The sequence below is a fragment of the Chelmon rostratus genome, chromosome 18 (genome assembly GCF_017976325.1).
Source record: "Chelmon rostratus isolate fCheRos1 chromosome 18, fCheRos1.pri, whole genome shotgun sequence".
NCBI lineage: Eukaryota > Metazoa > Chordata > Actinopteri > Chaetodontiformes > Chaetodontidae > Chelmon > Chelmon rostratus.
The window spans coordinates 24651732-24673516 of NC_055675.1; the positions used below are offsets into that span (position 1 = coordinate 24651732).

General features: G+C 46.2%; 1 protein-coding gene across 3 annotated transcripts; it reads left to right on the forward strand.

The window, feature by feature from the left end:
• The first annotated feature begins 563 nt into the window (after positions 1 to 563).
• On the forward strand, positions 564 to 20639 carry tnfaip2a (tumor necrosis factor, alpha-induced protein 2a). Of its 3 annotated transcripts, XM_041958910.1 has the most exons (14): positions 574 to 685; positions 1690 to 1823; positions 2482 to 2592; positions 6072 to 6517; positions 6713 to 6924; positions 7364 to 7478; positions 7911 to 8033; positions 8663 to 8757; positions 8829 to 8921; positions 9378 to 9504; positions 10689 to 10814; positions 10893 to 11042; positions 18180 to 18304; positions 19807 to 20639. In XM_041958910.1, the coding sequence occupies exons 2-14, from the start codon at positions 1817 to 1819 to the stop codon at positions 19994 to 19996; spliced, it is 1920 nt and encodes a 639-aa protein (XP_041814844.1). In that variant the 5' UTR covers positions 574 to 685; positions 1690 to 1816; the 3' UTR covers positions 19997 to 20639. The 3 variants fall into 3 exon arrangements, with proteins under 3 accessions (XP_041814843.1, XP_041814845.1, XP_041814844.1); XM_041958909.1 differs by lacking the exon at positions 1690 to 1823 and having other exon boundaries at positions 564 to 685; XM_041958911.1 differs by lacking the exons at positions 1690 to 1823; positions 10689 to 10814; positions 10893 to 11042 and having other exon boundaries at positions 564 to 685.
• Positions 20640 to 21785: the final 1146 nt, after the last annotated feature.

Genomic DNA, 21785 nt, shown 5'->3' on the forward strand with positions numbered 1-21785 from the left:
CGGGGGGGGGGCATGTCAGTGACATGTCAAATAAACCCCGCTTTGTGTTTCAGGTGACATTTGCGAGGCCGTCTGTGGGCTGAGGAATGAGGGCACTCGATGAGCCAGAGGATCAGCTGGTTTCCCTGGAGTCACTGGAGCCATCGATGGCCCACTTTCCCCTCCCAGCCCCCACAAACCGTGGAAACTGTTTCATCACAGGAAAGTTCTCAACTCCAGGCAGCGTGTCCCTCAGAAATCATGGTCCTGAATTTGTCTGCCTGTTACAGCGCCGCCTCCAGGATGTAATACTCACAACTTCCTCTAGAGGGAAGACACCGCTGCAGGACTGTGACTGACGACAATGGCAACAAATGTCTGACTGAAGTGTTGGCAGAGATGAGACGACTGGTCTGCAGGCAAGCTGCTGAAGGGGGAGGAGGAGGAGGAGGAGGGGGAGGAGGGTTTGGGCTGAATTAAACTGCAGCCACAGCTCAAACAGAGAGTGAAAGTAAAAGCAGCTGCAGGTCTGAGATGCTGGGACACACCGAATTGTTCAGCCCTTCAGACCAGGTTTCAGACTCTGCAGTTCTCTGCAGGGGCCTGTTATTCCGGATCCTCTGGACCCTGTTCTGAAGCGCCCAGTGGATCCTGGTCCTGACGATGTGGGTTAACTTGCTGTCCGGCAGGATTCAGAGCAGCAGAGGTGAGATCATCAAGTTTCTCTGAAGCTTCTGTTTTTGATGAGTCTGATGAAAAAGATCCTGAATGACGGGACAGCTGCTGATGATGATGATGATGATGATGATGGTGATGATGGTGATGATGATGATGATGATGATGGTGATGGTGATGGTGATGATGATGATGGTGATAATGATGGTGATGGTGATGATGATGATGGTGATGATGATGATGATGGTGATGGTGATGATGATGATGATGATGGTGATGGTGATGGTGATGATGATGATGGTGATGATGATGATGATGGTGATGGTGATGATGATGATGGTGATGATGGTGATGGTGATGATGATGATGATGATAATGATGATGGTGATGATTATGATGATGATGCTGATGATGGTGATGGTGATGATGATGATGATGATGGTGATGATGATGATGGTGATGATGGTGATGATGATGATGATGATGATGGTGATGATGTCATGTAGTCATGAAATCTGAGACTCAGAAATAAGCGCAGAGCAGATTTCATATCGGTGTGTAGTCAGTCAGCCTGCACTGTGAGCTGCTGTCCTCTGGGAGGCGCTGCAGACCAGAGAGCCAGCAGGTCTCTGTTCACCAACTCTTCACCTGTTTGGTCTTTATTTTCAACACATCGCTCTGTCACTTCAGTTTTATTTTATTTGGTTTATGATTTTTTTTCATAATTCATCTGGATTTAATAAGAAAAATAAAATAAACAAAGAGAAAAAACTACAGCAAACATTTCAGGATCGAAGAGAATATTTTATTTATTTTATTAAAGAAACACAGAATCAATGAATGAAATGAGTATAAAAATAAACAAAAAGAGAAAATAAATAAATACAAATCAAATTCATAAAAATAAATAATAAATATTGATTTTCTGTCTAATCTGCAGACTGAAGCCCTGTTTGATCTTCATCCTCTTCATCAGACAGGAAATGAGAGTGTGTAGAGTAGTTATTACTAATATTCACCTGAACTGTCCTACAGACAGACAGACAGAGGGACAGACGGACAGACAGACAGACAGACAGACAGACCGCTAGCTCCACCTCACCCTCCGTCTAACCCCGCCCCTCGTCCGGGCGGCTCCGTCGCAGAATGAAATGACCGAGAGATGGAAGGTAGGAGGAAGCTGCTGTATGTTTGTTCTAATGTAAAACTTGGTTTTAATGATGACTGTTTTATTCTGAAGGATGATTTATTTCCGTCCTGATCACAGACACGTGATTGATGACGGTTTATTGATCCTTTTCAAACGTGAAACGTCTTTTAATACTGAGCAAAGTGACGCGTTCAGTGTTCCGTCTGCTCTGATATTAATTATTAATAGTTTAAATAATCATTCTAACTATTGTAATTATTAGTTATTAGAATGATTTGACGTTTATTGTGGAAATCTATAATATAATAAAACGAGTTAAGGGACTTTTTTTTTAACTTGGTTCAACTTTTCAAAGACGGTTTTCAAGGATTTTGTCCTGATGCAGAAATAATAAAAGTGTTTATGGACGTTTATGATGTTAAATAAATGTATTTATTAGTCTCATATTCAAAATAATTAATTTATTCAGGTTTGAGTATTTCAGGGACCAAACTCTTAAAAAACACAAGTCATTTATTTCATGTTTCAACTCTCTTATCAAAGATGGTTTCAGGCTGTAAATGAAATGTTTGTTTGTTCTCTTCATGTCACATTTCTTTAATGTGATTTATAAAACGCAAAATGACGAATTAAAAGAAATCAAACATGTAAAAGTTAAGATAAAGTTGAATGTTCAGCAGGAGGAGTCGAGGAGAACCGAGATGGAGAGAGGAGGAGACTGCCGAAACTGAAGAACCCTGTTAAGATATGGAAGAACCGCAGACAGCAGAACCACACCCACACTGCAGGTCAGAACCAACAGAACCTTTGAACACCAACAGAATGTCCAGTCAGAACCAACAGAACCTCAGATAGAACATTCTCAGGTCAGAACCAACAGAACCTCAGATAGAACATTCTCAGCTCTGAACCAACAGAACCTTAGATAGAACATTCTTAGGTCAGAACCAACAGAACCTTTGAACACCAACAGAATGTCCAGTCAGAACCAACAGAACCTTAGATAGAACATTCTCAGCTCTGAACCAACAGAACCTTAGATAGAACATTCTCAGGTCAGAACCAACAGAACCTCAGATAGAACATTCTCAGCTCTGAACCAACAGAACCTTAGATAGAACATTCTCAGGTCAGAACCAACAGAACCTTTGAACACCAACAGAATGTCCAGTCAGAACCAACAGAACCTTAGATAGAACATTCTCAGCTCAGAACCAACACAGCATCAGATCAGAGCAAACAGAACAAGATTAGAACCAAAACAACATTATTAGACCAGAACCAACAGAACCTCATCATGTCAGAATCAATTGATCTCAGCTGGGAACCAATAGGATTGAAGTGTTGTTCCTGGCAGCATCTTGACCAGCAGCCTGCCAGAGTTGCTCTTCATCATCGTGAGTCTTTCTCACTCTTTCTGTATCTGTCATGTGACTCTTTATTTCTTTATGCCTTTTTCTACGTTCACAGAATCCTCAGATCCTTCTGAATCAAATTACTTGTCGTGAGCGATGCTACAGAGGTGTTTTTTACTGTTATCCTGGCAGAGGTGACCGCCGGCACAGGAGGTACAGCGGTCAGAGGGTCGGTGGTTCGATCCCCGCCCTCAGCAGTTTACATCGAAGTGTCCTTGTGTCAGAGTATCCACACTCACAGCGCGCTCACACCGATTTAATGCTCATAATAAATGCTGTATAAATACAGTCCAGGGATTGGCTGCTGACCTCGGCCACACAGCCGGGAGGAGACGACTAATAAGAGATAAGATCATCACTCACCAAGGGCAGGAGTGTGTTTCATGAAGGCTCCGTTCCTGTATGTGCTTCCTGCACCCTGGACTCTCTCCTGGGTGCAGCGATGGCGGCAGAAAGAACGGGGCGTCGCTGTCTATGGGAATAACAGATGGTGCAACCGGACACAATACAGTGAAAGAACCTCCATCGAATTGTCCACATTTCTTTCCCAGAGGGTTTTCCCAGGCCATCACAATCATTATTTACATTCCTCCCTTGGCTTATACGTGGTGGGCTTCCTGACATCATCAACACTGCAGCCAAGCGTCCACATCACCTTGACAACGACAGTGCCTACTTTTAAACAAGACAAGGGAAAACGAAACACTTGACCTGCTGTATGCCAAGGTTAAGGACTCATACAGCTCCATAACTTTCCCTCCCCAGGACAGATCAGATCGCAGCCTAGTCTATCTCAAGCCCCTCTATTAGCCTGCAGTCTACCACCGAGACTGTGTCCTGTTTCCCCAACAGTAAACTCTGGTTTTCTGATGACATCAAGGCATCACTGGAGGTGCAGATAGACCTGAAGGAAAGATCACAGAGGGCGGGGCAGGTGTGTCTCACCACTATTTACCCCAACATCCCCCTGCCCTCCTCCCCCAGTATCCTCATCCCACCATGTCTTTTCTACAGCTGCTCAGAGGATGTGCTGCTCAGCTGTGCGGTTTTTCACCACAGCTTCACCCTGTAGCTGAGCCTGATGATCCCTGTTCTGTGGAGACATGATGCCTTGTCCCCAAAGAAAAAGCAGCCAAACACACCTGGTGACTACAGATCAGTGGCTTTGATATCATATCATGAAGTCACTGGAGAGGCTGGTCATACAGGACCTCCTGTCATCAGTCGAGCCATGATTGGACCCTCTTCAGGTCCCCTGCCAGCCCTTCATTGGAGTCTTTCTGCTGCACGGGGCCTGAACTCACCTGAAAGAGGCTTCGCAGAGCAACTAGTCGGACATAGTAGTGAGTAGCATAGACGTCCTGCTGGGGACCGTCCTGGCTCTCTTCATCTTCATACAGACAAGACAAGACAAGATAAGATAAGATAAGATAAGATAAGATAAGATAAAACTTTATTTATCCCCAGTCGGGGAAATTTGGGCATTACAACAGCATGTGATGTGGGGAGAAAAATAGCAACAGAGAAAGAAGAAAAAGAAAAAAAATAAAATACAAAATAAAAAAGTAAACAATATAAACATGTACATATTGTGTATGTGTATATGTATGTACATATTATACAAGCAAAATGAAATTTTGACTTTGAAAAGGAAATTTTTTTTTATAAAAATAAAAAAATGTTTAAAAATATATGTATTGCCCCAAAAACAATACAATGTATGCTGTCTTCAGATAAAAATAATAATGAATAGTGTTAATACTATTGCACAGAAGAATAAAATATACAAAACAGTAAAAAAATGTGTAATATTGCCCTAAAAATGTAAAGGAAAATATGTAATATGCACAAAATGGAAGGGCATGAGCGTATGATGGCATAATTGACGGGAAGTCAACGGCAGTGTTCAATGAACCTGACGGACCAAAGCAGCGCGAGCGACGCGCTGGGACTGCAGTTGTCGGTCTCGACGTCACTCGTAGCATTCTTGAATAACTTGAGGAAAGGAGCCAAAGTGTTTTCAGAGTGTTCTCTGCAGTTTTTCATTTGATTTCTGCTCCTCAGGAATGTGGAGATCTCATGATGGTGCACAGTGGAATCCAACAGTTTTTGCATTGCTAAACACTCATGTAGCTCACTTGTCTTGGCCAACACATGTGGGCCACATGTGCTCAACAGAGTGACGTTCAGAGGTCTTGGTGTTGACCTGGAATCAGACCTCAGCTTTAACACCTGAAGACTTTAAGACCTGAAGTATCTCCTGAGGAATGTATCAAGAATTAAAGGACTTTTCCAAAGAAGGATTTAGAAAAACGTCTTCAGTGGGATCAACTGTTGTAATGCTGTCTCAGATCAGACAGCTAAGACCAACAGTCCAGTTCTGAAATCCTGGCTTCCTGTTTGACCTCCCAGGCGGTCTGGACTCAGTTCTGCTCAGAGTCTGAACTGAACTCGGAGAAGCAGCATTCAGTTTTTATGCCCCACATGTCTGAAAAAAACTGCAGGTCTGTTCCAGCTCTCAGTTTTTTGGATCAGGGCAGCTTTTATTTCTTTGGATTTTGGGATGATTTGGACTTCTTCGTTTTGCATTGTTAGAATTTTTTATTTTATTTTTACCTTCTTTTTTATAGAACTCTTTTTAGCCTCGTAGTCCTCAGACGGAGGTTTATGTGTGTTTGCTTCTTTTATATTTTGTCTTTCTGCCTTTCATGTCTTAGCTGAAGCACATTGTACGGCCTTGTTGCTGAACAGATAACCTCTCCATCAACAGGCTGCTGTGATGGGCCAATATACCCCCCCCCCCCCCAGGTGTGTTAAACCTGCTCTACCTCACCATGTTGTGTTCCTTGCAGAGGATGAGTTGGACTGTGAGGAGGCTGTGCAGCAGGGTCAGCAGGAGAAGGATGAGCAGTTAGAGGAGGTCAGCAGGAGGCTGATCATCAGAGAAGAGCAGCTGTTCAGACAGGACTCCCCCAGTGAGGAGGAGGAGGACCGGCTTCAGCAAGACTTCGAGGCTCTCAGGCTGCAGATATGGATGGCTGTCCACAACACCTTCACCACCTCCCCCTCAGAGCAGCTGGAGGTCCTGAGGAGTGCTGTAGCCTCCATTCAGCTGCAGGAGGCGCAGGACCAGCGCTGGATGGGGTGTCTGGAGGGCCGAGTCCCAGTGTGGCGTCCTCAGAGGTGTCTCAGCACTCACAATGCTCTGCTGCAGAACATGGTGGAGTCCAGACTGACGAAGGCCACAGAGGACGACTTGTGTGGAACTGATGGTCTGTCCTCACCTCTGAAAAGGAAGGTGAGACGAAGAGCGGCATCAGTAATCTGTCCAGATTTCATAATACATGACACTCACAGCCGTCTGTCTAATGACACCCCTCATTTAACCTCCAAAAACATCAGTTACACTCTGTGATGACTCAGAAAACACGGACTGATCTCTCTATTGCATTCCTAAAAGAACTTCGTGTAAGTTGCTGATGCACCTGTGCAGGTGTGTTGCATGGGGAACCGTGTGAAGGAAGACATGCTGACGGTGGTGAGGACGGTGAAGGACTGTTACCCTCCGCAGATGGACATCCTGAACCTTTACGCCGGACTCTACCACCAGAGTTTCTCTGCTCGGCTGACTGAACTCGCTGCTTCTGGACCGGAAACAGACGACTGCAGCTACCTGCTGTTCTGGATCAACCACTGCTATCCAGAGTGAGTCACTGCTGAGACACACAAACACACGTCACAGAGTCTGAATGGAGGTATTCACTTCATGTAAGATGATCTGACACTGACTGGTCCGGTCTTGTCTTGCTGGGAGTTCCTTCTTTTTTCTTTTTTAATTCAGCTTTAGGGTGCTTCAGTGTTAACTCTGTCTGTCTGTTGTAACTGGTATCAGTGGTGTAACGCGGTGTTCAAGAACAGAGCGCTGAGCAGCCAAACACATGTATCACCTCCGTGTAATAATTCAGCTGAAGGTGCAATTACATTAAACTCAGAACAGAATTAAAGTACTTCGGTCAGGTTGACTGAATTTTGCTTTACTCGATTATTTGAGGTGAATTTCTGTTAAAATGTGAGCAGTTATTCAGAACCAGTTTTTTAAAACCAGTTGATAGTCTGAGGTGTTTGACTGTGGTTCCTCCTCCAGTGAAATATTAAACCACGAAGATCTGGGGGGAAAGATAAAGACAGCCTGTCTGGGTTCTCTGCTGCTGCAGGACCATCTGAACCGACTGGAGGACCAGTACCTGACCCACAAAGAGGTAAAACACAGCAAACTGAAGGGACCAGGTGTCAGCTGGTCTGATCTGGCTTGAGTTCAAGCTGGACCCTTCTGACCAGGATCAGAAGGGTCCAGCTCCTTGAACACTCTCTGAGGGTTTGTGTTGCCCCCCAATGACCGTTATGTTTCCTGAATGTTTCTGGAGGAGAGCTGGACGTTCATTATGAATAATTTTTCTGACGGTCTGTAAGTCTAGTGTTGGTTATGTCCTCAGAATATTTGACACACAGTTAAAGGCTGCTGAGTCCATCATTCTTTATCAGCATGTTCAAAGAATTACTCAGTAAATAATGTGTTGATACTGACCACAGGTAGATCCTGGAACAGGACTCTCTGTGTTTCCATTGCATCAAATGGAATTCTGTTTATCATAAAAGTGCTGATGCAGTAAAATGTTGTTTCTGTCCTTCAGGACAAAGTGAAGCTGTGGCTGAACACAGCCCTGAAGAAAGAAGAGGAGAGCTGGCTGAGCGGCCGCAAACCCGAACTTATTGACCAATACTGCTTCAGCCCACTGGCTATAGATGTCATACGGGTGAGACACAATAAGAACAGGGGAGGCACAGCTAGTGCAGGTGAGACGCAGTACAGGTGAGACACAGTCAGTACAGGTGAGACGCAGTCAATACAGGTGAGACACAGTACAGGTGAGACACAGTCAGTACAGGTGAGACGCAGTACAGGTGAGACGCAGTACAGGTGAGACACAGTCAGTACAGGTGAGACGCAGTACAGGTGAGACGCAGTGCAGGTGAGACACAGTCAGTACAGGTGAGACGCAGTACAGGTGAGACACAGTCAGTACAGGTGAGATGCAGTCAGTGGAAGTGAGACATAGTCAGTACAGGTGAGACATAGTCAGTACAGGTGAGACACAGTCAGTACAGGTGAGACGCAGTACAGGTGAGACACAGTCAGTACAGGTGAGACACAGTCAGTGCAGGTGAGACACAGTCCATACAGCTGTGACGTAGTCAGTACAGGTGAGACACAGTTAGTGCAGGTGAGACACAGTCAGTACAGGTGTGACATAGTCAGTACAGGTGAGACACAGTCAGTGCAGGTGAGATACAGGTGTCTTGTTGTTAATACACTTGGACTGGAACAGTTCTGAACCTTCATATTTTTGTGGTAATGGATCTGTGGTGGTGTTTGTGTTTTCAGATTATAGACAGCTCCCTTACTGAGTTTAGGTGTGTGATCAGAGACCAGACAAAAGCTCAGAGGATCACAGCTCACCTGGAGAGTTTCCTCAGCAGGTAGGCCACGCCCACTGAACATGTGAATATTAATTCGAAGGCTTGTTGATGCTGATATTTGCATGTTTCAGCTACAAGAAGAGTGTGGAGGAGTTTGTGAAGGGAAACCACAGTAACGTCCGCTCAGTGATCAAAGCTCACCTGGTCTGTCAGCAGCAGTTCAGGTACAATTACCTGCATATGACACATATAACACTGTTTAATTTACATCAGCAGCTCTTTGTTTGTCTTCATGTCCTCAGAAGAGTCAAGGCAGACAAATCATACATCTGAAAATCACTTTAAGCTGTTCTGTTCCTCTTTTGAAATTTATGGTTATTGAATTATTTGAATAATTTTGCAGACCATTTTATACGTTTACGTTTTATAGGCAATAAAACATTCTGATGAAAGTGGTTATTGTGATTTCCATAATAATAAACAGAGAGTTAGTAGCTGTATTATTAATAACTGACACTCATTAAAGTTTAATTGTTCTGGTTAGGTAATTATTAATTTCTATCTTTGCTGAAAACAGTTGTGTAACATCCTGCACTGAGGCATGATGGGAACTGTAGGAAATCACTGCTCAACGAGGCAGCTGAAGTGAAGACTGTTTGGTTCTTTGTGACTGTCCTCAGGGATTACATCATCCGTCAGACAGGAAGTCTGTCGGAGCAGCGGAGACATCGCTGTCTGGACGCTCTGTCTGCCCTGTGGGATTGTGGGTACAGGTGCTTCATCTGTCCTATTCACATCCAGCTGAAGGTACAAATGCTGTTGTACTGATTGTACTGCAGTAACTCTGAAGGTGATGATGACACGTGTTTCAGACACTGTTTCCCTCTTCATGAACTGCAATAACTGTTAATCCTCTGACTTTTCCTCTAGCGCCATCATCAGGTCAGCATTGTAATGTGTGCAATACATTATTTCACTTAGCACTTAGCACGTAGCATGGTAGCATTTTAAACAATGATGGTAAACATAGCAAACATACCTACTGGTTCAAGAGCAGGATCACACCTCGCCACAGACCTCAACAAGAGAGCCACAGGAAACCGTCAGGGTGTGAAGTGAATCTGCTCAGTCGAACGATTCGGACTGCTCTGCACTCTGCAGCTATCCTGAAGTTCTACTCTCGGTAGACCGACCAACGGTATGAGAAATCAAATAAGAGCAAACCTCCTCACATCAGAGGTCTCCCCATCAAAAACCTCCAAATGGTCCAAAATTAGCCTGTAGAAAGCATGAAGGAAACCTCCTCCTAAAGAAGACCAACAGCACACCATCCAAACACAGAACAACCCTCCTGACAAAGAACAGTAAGTGTACTCAAACCATGTGAGATGAGCTACCACAGCTTCCTTTGAGTAATGCGATGGCTAAACATCCAGAGGCAGAAGAGAGCACTGGTTGGACCAGGGCTTGGAGGACTATTTCCCTTCATTGACCTGAAGACCAGCACAAGCACACATGGACAGGGTGCCAGTGTAGTGAACAGAGAAGACGAGTATCCGCAGTCTGGATCAGGTCCAGAGGTCTGATGGCAGACTTCAAAGGTCGAGTGCCCCCCCCGGACGATCACTGTGGCTGCCTCCCTGGTGGACCACCCCCTGTCAACCTGCCCCACCCAGACTGTTTTTAGCTTGCTTGCCCCAAAGAGGTCACCCTGCAAGAGTAGGCACAGCCCATCATTTCAAGACCAGACCCCCAGGATCAGGTCTTTACCAGGACCACATTCTGTCGTCTCCACCATCAGGGAGACCAAAGCATCTGTAAGCATCCGAAGCAGCGTACCTCAGACCATGTTTGCTCCTGCTCCAGTGGTGGTCTTCCCCTCCCTGCTGACCTCGATGCTCAGTCGTCGCTGTCGATCCTTGATGAAGCACATCAATCATCACATTTCATAATCAATAAACAAAATCAATAATCGGTGGTTGTGTGTTCAGGTGTGTCTCAGTCAACTGTGGACATCTGTCTGGTTGGACGGGTCACTTCCTGTCGTTGACTCTCTGCTGGATTTTCTGAACCGAGAACTGACAGACCTGAGTGACCTGAAACCAGCCTGCAGACAGGTGAGTCTGGCTGTTTACCTGTCTGTTGACCACCTGTCTGTCTGACTGACACCTTTCTGTCTCTCTGCCCCCCTGCAGTCCCTGCTGTGTGCCCTCCATCAGGATGTAGTTCTTCAGTACGTGAAGAGGATGATGAAGAATAAGATGAGGAGCAGAGAGCAACAAGTGGGCGGAGCAAAGCAGATGGTCGATGACGCCCAAAAGATCAATGAGTTCTTCAGTGAGGGGGTGAGACACATGAACCCCCAGTATCCGGACCGCTGTAGTCCAGTTTTCACGTTCAGTCTTGACTTCAGTTTGATTCGTCAGACGTCTTTTTCAGTCCCTCTGTGCTTTATCACATCTCTTATTGTGGAGGAACAACAGGACGTTAGATCCCACTGTTTCCTGGGAAGTCTCACAGAATGTCATTTATTTTCCTTGTTTTTATCATTTTATCATAACTGCATTAATTTTCTGCATGAATAGTTTTATGTAAATAAAGTTTATTATCATTCTCTCTCTCTCTTTCTTTCTTTCTCTCTTTCTTTCTTTCTGTCTTTCTCTCTCTCTCTTTCTTACTCTCTTTCTCTCTTTCTTTCTTTCTCTCTTTCTCTCTTTCTTACTCTCTTTCTCTCTTTCTTTCTTTCTTTCTTTCTTTCTTTCTTTCTCTCTCTCTTTCTTTCTTTCTTTCTCTCTCTCTCTTTCTTACTTTCTTTCTTTCTTTCTTTCTCTCTCTCTTTCTTTCTTTCTTTCTTTCTCTCTTTCTTTCTTTTTTTCTCTCTCTCTTTCTTACTCTCTTTCTTTCTTTCTTTCTTTCTCTCTCTCTTTCTTTCTTTCTTTCTTTCTTTCTTTCTTTCTTTCTTTCTCTCTCTCTTTCTTTCTTTCTTTCTTTCTTTCTTTCTTTCTTTCTTTCTTTCTTTCTCTCTTTCTTTCTTTCTTTCTTTCTTTCTTACTCTCTTTCTTTCTTTCTTTCTCTCTCTCTTTCTTTCTTTCTTTCTTTCTTTCTTTTTTTCTCTCTCTCTTTCTTTCTTTCTTTCTTTCTTTCTTTCTCTCTTTCTTTCTTTCTTTCTCTCTCTCTTTCTTTCTTTCTTTCTTTCTTTCTCTCTCTCTCTTTCTTACTCTCTTTCTTTCTTTCTTTCTTTCTCTCTTTCTTTCTTTCTTTCTTTCTCTCTCTCTCTTTCTTACTCTCTTTCTTTCTTTCTTTCTTTCTTTCTCTCTTTCTTTCTTTCTTTCTTTCTTTCTCTCTTTCTTTCTTTCTCTCTGTCTTTCTCTCTTTCTTACTCTCTTTCTTTCTTTCTTTCTTTCTTTCTTTCTTTCTCTCTCTCTCTTTCTTTCTTTCTTTCTTTCTTTCTTTCTTTCTTACTCTCTTTCTTTCTTTCTCTCTCTCTTTCTTTCTTTCTCTCTTTCTCTCTTTCTTACTTTCTCTCTTTCTTTCTTTCTTTCTTTCTCTCTTTCTTTCTTTCTTTCTTTCTTTCTCTCTCTCTCTTTCTTACTCTCTTTCTTTCTTTCTTTCTTTCTCTCTTTCTTTCTTTCTTTCTTTCTTTCTTACTCTCTTTCTTTCTTTCTCTCTCTCTCTCTTTCTTTCTTTCTCTCTTTCTCTCTTTCTTACTTTCTCTCTTTCTTTCTTTCTTTCTTTCTCTCTTTCTTTCTTTCTTTCTTTCTTACTTTCTTTCTTTCTCTTTCTCTCTTTCTTACTCTCTTTCTTTCTTTCTTTCTTTCTTTCTTTCTTTCTTTCTTTCTCTCTTTCTTTCTTTCTTTCTTTCTTTCTCTCTCTCTCTTTCTTACTCTCTTTCTTTCTTTCTCTCTTTCTTTCTTTCTTTCTTTCTTTCTTTCTCTCTTTCTTTCTTTCTTTCTTTCTTTCTTACTTTCTTTCTGTGGCGGTTGGTATTGTCTGTGCTGTTATTTTGAAGGTCCATTTCCTGTGTTCTGTTTTGTGGGCTGTAACTTTACGTTTTGTTTTCCTGAGGCTCCCCTCCCCCCCGATGCGTCGAGGAGTGTTTGGGCACACCTGAGTTCACTTCAGGAGATTAGGACGCCTATTTAACCTCTGCGGAGTGACTCCTCGACGCCAGAGTATACTTCCACGTACCGTGGTATCAGTTGGTCTCAGTCTCCTGTGGTATAGTACGTTTTGATAGCTTGCTGAACTTTTTTGATTAATTGTTTGTCTCTTCTCTTTTTGTTCCAGTGCCTCCCTTGCCCACACAGCCCAGCACTCTCTGGACCTCTCTTAGTTCGTGTTTTGTTTGGACCTCTCGCTGCCAGCGATTGTTTCAGTTATTGCCTGTTGTTGCAAAATAAACTTTTGTTAACCTTCTCCGTTTCCGCTCCTGGGTCTCTCTCTGCACCCGCCGTCACAGAATACTCTGGCCAAACATGGACCCAGCGGATTCGGACCCCTTTCGAGCGGCGCTCGCCCATCAAGGACTACGTCTCGGCCAGCACGAGGACATGCTGCGGGGAGTAATGGAGGCAGTACAAGGTCTCAGCGTCCAAGTCCGTGACCTCACCGCTTACCTCAGCCGCACGGACACCCGTGGCCCTCCTTCCTCCCCAAGTCCCACACCAGCGCCACCCCCACCGGCAACCGCTGCAGCCCAATCTACCTCTCTGTCTGTCTCTCAGCGTGAGCCGTATGTGCCGGCCCCCGAACCCTTTTCAGGTGAAGTTGGTAATGCTGGGGGGTTTATCTTGCGCTGTTCACTAGTATTTGATCAACAACCCCTTAGTTATCCTTCTGATAGAGCTAAGATAGCTTATACAGTTAATTTGTTACGGGGCAGGGCAGCGCAGTGGGCTACAGCGTTATGGGAACAGCACTCCCCCATTCTCTCGTCTTTCGACAGTTTCTCGAGGGAACTTAGTCGTATTTTTGATCATTCACGACAGGGGCAGGAAACTGCTAAACGCCTATTCTCCTTGGCGCAGGGAGCGAGGTCAGTGGCAGATTACTCTATTGACTTCCGTATCGCAGCTTCAGAGAGCGGGTGGGGGGAGTTAGAGCTACGAGGTGTTTTCTTACGGAGTCTTTCTAGTGAGTTAAAGGACGAATTAGCTTCCAGAGATGAACCCGATTCCTTAGAGTCATTAATCTCCCTCGCCATACGCATAGATAACCGCTTGAGAGAAAGACAGAGAGAGAAAGCCCAGACTCGCCTCTCTCATGTTCACGAGCCAGCTTCCCTCGCTCCCCCTTCAGCCAGTGGCGGATCCTCCGGCCACTCCGCTGCTCCCTCCACGTCCTCCTCTCACCCTTCGGAGCCCATGCAGTTGGGTCGGACCCGTCTCCACCCCAGCGAGCGGCAGCGACGTTTCAGCCAGCGGCTCTGTATCTACTGTGGCCAGGGAGGTCATTTTCTCGCTAACTGCCCTCAGACGCCAAAAGGGCAGGCTCACCCGTGACGGAGAGCGCACTGGTGAGTCAGACATCCCCTAATCCCAGCTCTCCCTCCCGTATTACCGTGCCCTCCTGTCTGCTTTGGGGTCGTGAGTCGCTTCCCATGAGGGTTCTGATTGACTCAGGGGCAGACGAGAGCTTCATCCACACCGAACTAGCCACCCAGCTTAAGCTCCCCCTTGAATCCCTCCCGGTGCCCAGAAATGTAACCGCCTTAGACGGCCGACGTATAGCTCAGGTCACTCAACGTACGGTCCCGGTCACGCTCATAATCTCTGGGAATCATAGAGAAGACATCCAATTCTTCGTCATTCCTTCCCCTCAGATTCCCCTGGTGTTGGGCCTCCCCTGGTTGCTTAAACATAACCCCCAGATAGACTGGACTACAGCTAGTATCTCCACCTGGAGCCCATTCTGTCATGCCCACTGTCTTCGTTCGGCCAACCCCTTTTCTTCCCGTGTTTCTCCACCACCTCCCACGCCCCCTGTCCTTACCTCCGTGCCTCCCGAGTACCATGACCTAGCCCCTGTGTTCAGTAAAGAGTTAGCCCTGTCCCTGCCTCCTCATCGCCCCTACGATTGCTCCATAGACCTCCTCCCTGGTGCTCCTCTCCCTTCTAGTCGGCTGTATAACCTGTCACGCCCCGAGAGGGAAGCCATGGAGACATACATCCAGGATTCTCTAGCCTCTGGACTCATCCGCCCCTCATCCTCTCCGTTAGGGGCTGGCTTCTTTTTTGTTAAGAAGAAGGACGCCTCCCTTCGCCCCTGCATCGACTTCCGTGGACTTAACGACATCACCGTTAAGAACAGGTACGCTCTCCCTCTCATCGACCCCTCCTTCGAACCACTCTGCTCCGCCACCATCTTCTCCAAGCTTGATCTGCGTAACGCTTATCACCTCGTCCGGATAAAGGAGGGTGATGAGTGGAAGACAGCTTTCAACACACCGTTAGGTCATTTCGAATATTTAGTCATGCCTTTTGGTCTCACCAACGCCCCCGCTGTCTTCCAGGCTCTCATTAACGATGTCCTCAGAGACATGTTAAACCGGTTTGTTTTCGTTTATTTAGATGACATATTGATTTTCTCTCGAGATCTAGAGGAACATAGACAGCATGTAAGACTAGTGCTTCAGAGACTTCTTGAGAATAAATTGTTTGTTAAAGCGGAGAAGTGCGAGTTTCACTCTGACTCAGTGGGTTTCCTCGGCTATATCATCGCCAAGGGTCAGCTAAGACCCGATCCTGCCAAGATCCAAGCTGTCACGGATTGGCCCGTTCCCACCACCCGGAAGGAGTTGCAGAGGTTTCTCGGCTTCGCTAACTTCTACCGCAGATTTATCCGTGACTACAGTAAGGTAGCTCTTCCCCTCACTAGACTTACTTCTGTGAAAATCCCCTTCCAGTGGTCTCCCGATTCCCAACAGGCTTTCGCCCAGCTTAAAGCACTGTTTACCTCTGCCCCGGTGCTCAAACACCCCGATCCCACTCGTCAGTTCGTGGTCGAGGTGGACGCTTCCGACTCCGGTGCTGGTGCCATCCTCTCCCAGAGAGACCCTCAGACTCATAAACTGCATCCCTGTGCTTTCTTTTCCCGCCGCTTATCCCAGGCCGAGCGGAATTACGACGTCGGGAATAGAGAGTTGCTGGCTGTGGTTTGGGCGCTTCAAGAATGGAGGCACTGGCTGGAGGGCGCTACGGTTCCCTTTTTGATCTGGACTGATCATAAAAACCTCGCCTACTTACGCACCGCGAAGAGGCTTAATCCCCGCCAAGCCAGATGGGCTCTGTTTTTGAGCCGGTTCAATTTCACCCTCTCCTATCGCCCCGGCTCCCGTAACACTAAGCCCGACGCCCTGTCCCGTCTCTATGCCCCTCCCCTGGACTCGGAACATCAGGATGTCATCCTCCCGCCGGCTTGCATCGTGGGTATGGCTACATGGGAGATCGAATCCCTCGTGCTCCAGGCGCAGAAGCAACAACCGGACCCTGGTTCCGGTCCCCCCGATCGCAAGTTTGTCCCGGATTCGGTCCGGTCGCAAGTTCTCCAGTGGGCTCACTCCTCTAGACTTACCTGTCACCCTGGTTTCCACCGCACCCTCCAGTTCCTCCGTCAGAGCTTCTGGTGGCCGAGGATGTACCGCGACACCCGTGCATTTATTGCCGCTTGCTCTGTCTGTGCCAGGGGAAAAGCTTCTCATCATCCCCCTGCGGGGTTACTGCACCCCTTGCCCGTCCCAAGCCGCCCATGGTCTCACATCGCCGTGGACTTTGTTACTGGTCTTCCTCCATCTGAAGGTAACACTGTCATCTTAACTATTATTGATCGCTTTTCCAAGTCTGTGCATTATGTTCCCCTGCCTAAACTGCCTTCTGCCCTCGAGACTGCTAGTCTACTCGTGACTCATGTGTTCAAGCTTCACGGAATTCCCCTCGACGTGGTCTCGGACCGGGGTCCACAGTTCGCTTCCCAGGTGTGGCAGGAGTTCTGTAAGGCGGTGGGGGCCACGGCAAGTCTGTCCTCTGGTTACCATCCCCAGAGTAACGGCCAGACAGAGCGAGCTAACCAACATCTGGAGTCCGCTCTTCGCTGCGTGGCTGCTCATCATCCCGTCTCTTGGAGTACACACCTGCCTTGGATAGAATATGCCCACAACTCCCTCTCCTGTTCGGCCACAGGTATGTCACCGTTTCAGTGCTGTTTGGGTTATCAACCTCCCTTGTTTCCCGAGCAGGAGACTGCGGTATCCGTCCCTTCTGTGAAGGAGCACCTCCGGAGGATTAAGGAGGTATGGCAGTCTGCCAGAGCTGCTCTCACCCGCTCCACGGAGAGGAACCGACGGCTGGCCGACGCTCGCCGCGTCTCCGCCCCCGAGTACCGACCGGGTCAGCAGGTGTGGTTGTCGTCACGGGATCTTCCGTTGGATGTCGAGTCACGTAAGCTCTCTCCCCGTTTTGTCGGTCCTTTCGAGGTGTTGAAGATCATTAATCCGTCTGCCGTCAGGCTCAAGCTACCAGACTCTATGAAGGTCCACCCCACCTTCCATGTTTCCCTGTTGAAGCCGGTGCATTCCAGCGAGCTCAGCCCGCCGGCCGCCGCCCCACCTCCCCCCCGCCTCATTGATGGTCATCCCGCCTACACGGTGTCACGGATCTTGGATGTCCGTCCACGCGGCCGTGGTTTCCAGTTCTTGGTGGATTGGGAGGGTTACGGTCCAGAGGAGCGTTCCTGGGTCTCCAGGGGACTCATTCTGGATGACTCTCTCCTTCGGGACTTTTATGCCGCTCACCCGGACAAGCCGGGTAGAACGCCTGGAGGCGTTCGTTGAGGGGGGGGTACTGTGGCGGTTGGTATTGTCTGTGCTGTTATTTTGAAGGTCCATTTCCTGTGTTCTGTTTTGTGGGCTGTAACTTTACGTTTTGTTTTCCTGAGGCTCCCCTCCCCCCCGATGCGTCGAGGAGTGTTTGGGCACACCTGAGTTCACTTCAGGAGATTAGGACGCCTATTTAACCTCTGCGGAGTGACTCCTCGACGCCAGAGTATACTTCCACGTACCGTGGTATCAGTTGGTCTCAGTCTCCTGTGGTATAGTACGTTTTGATAGCTTGCTGAACTTTTTTGATTAATTGTTTGTCTCTTCTCTTTTTGTTCCAGTGCCTCCCTTGCCCACACAGCCCAGCACTCTCTGGACCTCTCTTAGTTCGTGTTTTGTTTGGACCTCTCGCTGCCAGCGATTGTTTCAGTTATTGCCTGTTGTTGCAAAATAAACTTTTGTTAACCTTCTCCGTTTCCGCTCCTGGGTCTCTCTCTGCACCCGCCGTCACACTTTCTTTCTTTCTCTCTCTCTCTTTCTTTCTTTCTTTCTTTCTTTCTTTCTCTCTCTTTCTCTCTCTCTCTCTCTTTCTCTCTCTCTCTCTTTCTTTCTCTCTCATTAGTAGTAGTCCTGCAGCATAATTATAACAGCACTGTGTTTGCATCCTCAGGGCTGCAGTGAGTCTTTGTGGCTGGGTGAAATGCTCTGCAGCTTGGCTGAGATCCTCCGTCTGCAGGATCCTGGAAGTCTTCAGCTGGAGATGGTCAGCATGGCCAGAATGTTTCCCGATCTCAGGTACGGACAGTCTGTAACACAGTCTGTAACAGTCTGTAACACAATCTATAACAGTCTGTAACACAGTCTGTAACACAGTCTGTAACGGTCTGTAACAGTCTGTAACACAATCTATAACAGTCTGTAACAGTCTGTAACACAGTCTGTAACACAATCTATAACAGTCTGTAACGGTCTGTAACAGTCTGTAACACAATCTATAACAGTCTGCAACTGTCTGTAACACAGTCTGTAACACAATCTATAACAGTCTGTAACACAGTCTGTAACGGTCTGTAACAGTCTGTAACAGTCTGTAACACAATCTATAACAGTCTGTAACAGTCTGTAATTTTTTTACCTCAAATTCACAGGTGGTCCTCTTAGGCTCGAGCATTAAGCCAGGCAGCATGTATGTTGCCTGTGAGACAAACCGAAGGGACAAATGTCCTTAGTGACAGTGAGTGCACTGAGCTGACTGAGTCTCTCTCTTCTGTAGTCTGGACGGTGGTATTTGGACATAGAGACTTTTGGTGAAGTCGAGCAGAAGTTCAAACAGTGTCATATAAAGTTCTAACAAGGTCAGCATCAGCCTCCAACTTTTACAACTAAAGACTGAAGTCAAACATTTCTTCTCCCACACTGAACCGAGCTGTGAGTGAACGTTAGCTTCTACGCATCACGTGTGTATAAATCTGGTTCTTTTCATGCTCTTCTTGATGGTGCACATCAGTGTTAGCTAAAGCAGTTTGAACCGGGCTTCCTCATTGTGCTCGTGACGATAGCTGCTGTGTTCCTTTAATTGTCGTCTTCATACCTTCACCCTCAGTGTTCAGCACTGTTTTTAACTCTTTACACACAAAAAGGAAGTCAGGAGAATGTACACGACACACAAGTTAAGGCAGGTGTACCTGGACACACCTGTCCCCTGGACTCTACCTGCTCGTATCTTTGTTTCTGGCCTCTGTGGGATTAAATCTGGCAGTGCTTCAGGTCAGTGTGTGTTCTCATATGCAAACACCGGAGCTATGACCTAAGTCAGCAGTATGACACACCTTGTTGCCATTGGAGATGGCAGGTGTGGCCAGGTGGGGTTCAGGTGTCACCAGTGTGAGTGGAAAAATACTGGGAGGAGTCATGTTGACAGAAATCCTGCAGCGTAACAGCCCGACTTCATGATCGAAACACTCCATGTTCACATGTCTCTGCTTTTTCTGGAGTTACTGTGTTGTTCTGTCTGTCTGTAGTTCTCATCCTTCAGTCTGATGCTGCTTTAAAGGCTTTAAAACACAGATATAAAGAGATATACTGAACATGCTAATGTTTAATATGCTAATAATGATTAATAACAATAATTGTCTCTGGTGCTGAAATAATGAAATGTTGTGTCTGAAACAATCTCAATGCTGAGTTCTACACTTTCCTTCACATGATACAGTTTTTCCTCACCTGTCCACCAGGTGTGATAGATATTTAACCTTTCAAAGTTTTACTGATCACTCCTGTCTGTCGTCTGTCCTCAGTGACGCTCACGTGTCGGCGCTGCTCTCTCTGAAAACCGGCCTATCAGCAGCTGACATTCGTTCCATTAGGCGGAGCGTGGAGGAGAACCGCCTCCTTGATGTCTCCACCAACCGTAGCCCTCCGTTTTTCTCCAAGGTCAAAGTTAAATGGATCAATAATAAGATCAATCAGATGGGGCTGAAGACCTGAATTGTTTGTCGTAGTTAGCGTTCAGTAAACAGTATTATGTGTGTATTATACTTGTATTTATCACAGTGTGTACTCAGATTATTGCAGAGCTCTGAAAATGGAAGTTTGTTGCTGATGGTTCCAGGCGGCCATGTTGAAGCACAGACAGCTAAAGGAACAGTTAGCAGAAGGCTTCAGACCTCTCAGAACGTTGGAACGAAACCTGGTTCACTGTTCAGTCAGCTGTGGTGTTCTTCAGGGTTCAGTGCTGGATCCCCTTCAGTTCCTGTAGTAAACACCTTTTCTTTTAGTAGTACTACTTTGAATTGTTTTATGTCCAGTATAAATCTGCATGTGTTGGCTCCAGCTGCTGTTTATTCTGATAAAAACTAAATAAAATAACTGCTGGTTTTAATGTCCATTTATGTACACAGATGTAGACTTTATTCTGGGATGTGTTGTAGTATTTTGCCAACGATTTGTTTATATTTTAGATTTCCTCTTCTCTTTTTAATCCATTTTGTCATTTTGGTCATGTCATGTTCTGCTCAGATTCTCGATGAACAGAATCAAGCTTTGCTCAGATCGTTACGAGACTGATATTCACTGTTTGCTGTTGAACTAAAGATGATGTTTGATCATCTGGAATAAACAGAAACTCGTCACTGAATGAATAATCTCTTTGTATCTGAATCGATGAATCTCTTTAGAAACAATGAGAACGAGTTTAAACATGATCAAGTTTTCAGTTTTCATCTGTTTTAAATGTGACTTCAGTCTGTTTCTTCCTCACTGCAGATTCCTGAACACACACCAAACCCTGTAAGAGTTTCCATCTGTGTGTGTGTGTGAGTGTGTGTGTGTATGTGTGTCTCTGTCTGTGTGTGTGTGTCTGTGTCTGTGTGTGTGTGTCTGTTTGTGTGAGTGTGTGTGTGTGTGTGTGTGTGTGTGCGTGTGTCTGTGTGTGTGTGTGTGTGTGTGTGTGTGCGTGTGTCTGTGTGTGTGCGTGTGTCTGTGTCTGTGTGTGTGCGTGTGTGTGTGTGTGTGTGTGTCCAGAGTCTCCTGGAAAACAGTTTCTCTCTCAGTTCAGTGCTCCAAGAAAAGAATCAGTTCCAGCTGGATCAATAGGTCTGATCAGTTCTGAAATCCATTAAACTACCTTCTCAATGACTCCTGGAACATTTTCAAGGACCTGCTGAAGGAACTCTGTGAACTTGTCAGTGACTCCTGGAATCTTGTCAAGGACTTGAGGTCGGGTCGTCGCTTCAGACTGGCAGAGTTGACGTGAAAGTTTGATTTATGTTTTATTTGTGTTTGTGAAGCCCTGCTGCCCCCTGCTGGTCATGTGACCTCACATCTCTGACAAGAACACTGACATCATGTTTGTTTGATGTTACTTTAATTCTGACAGAAATGTTTCAAGGACCTCTGGGACATTCTCACATCTCACTCTCCAGCTGACACCTCAAACCTCAAAGTGATCCCTGCAACATCTTCAAGGACTCCTGAAGTTTTCAAAGACTCATAGAACCTTCTCAGTGAACACCTCGAATGTTTCACCTCATCTGTCTGGCCTCCTGGCCTCCAGCCCCTGCGGAGTGCATACTTCAGGGACATGACTGCTGGGTCTTTGTCTCGTTTGGTGCTTGGTGCACTGTCTGGGGAGACCTCATCTGGAGCAGACCAGCATCCAGATTTTGCTGGTGCTGTGGCAGTCCAGTCAAGACCCTCACATAGGCGCCACTCGGCTTCTTGAATTTTTTGACAGGGTTTGGACTATGCTGGTTTGGCCCAGCTGGGAGTCCATAGC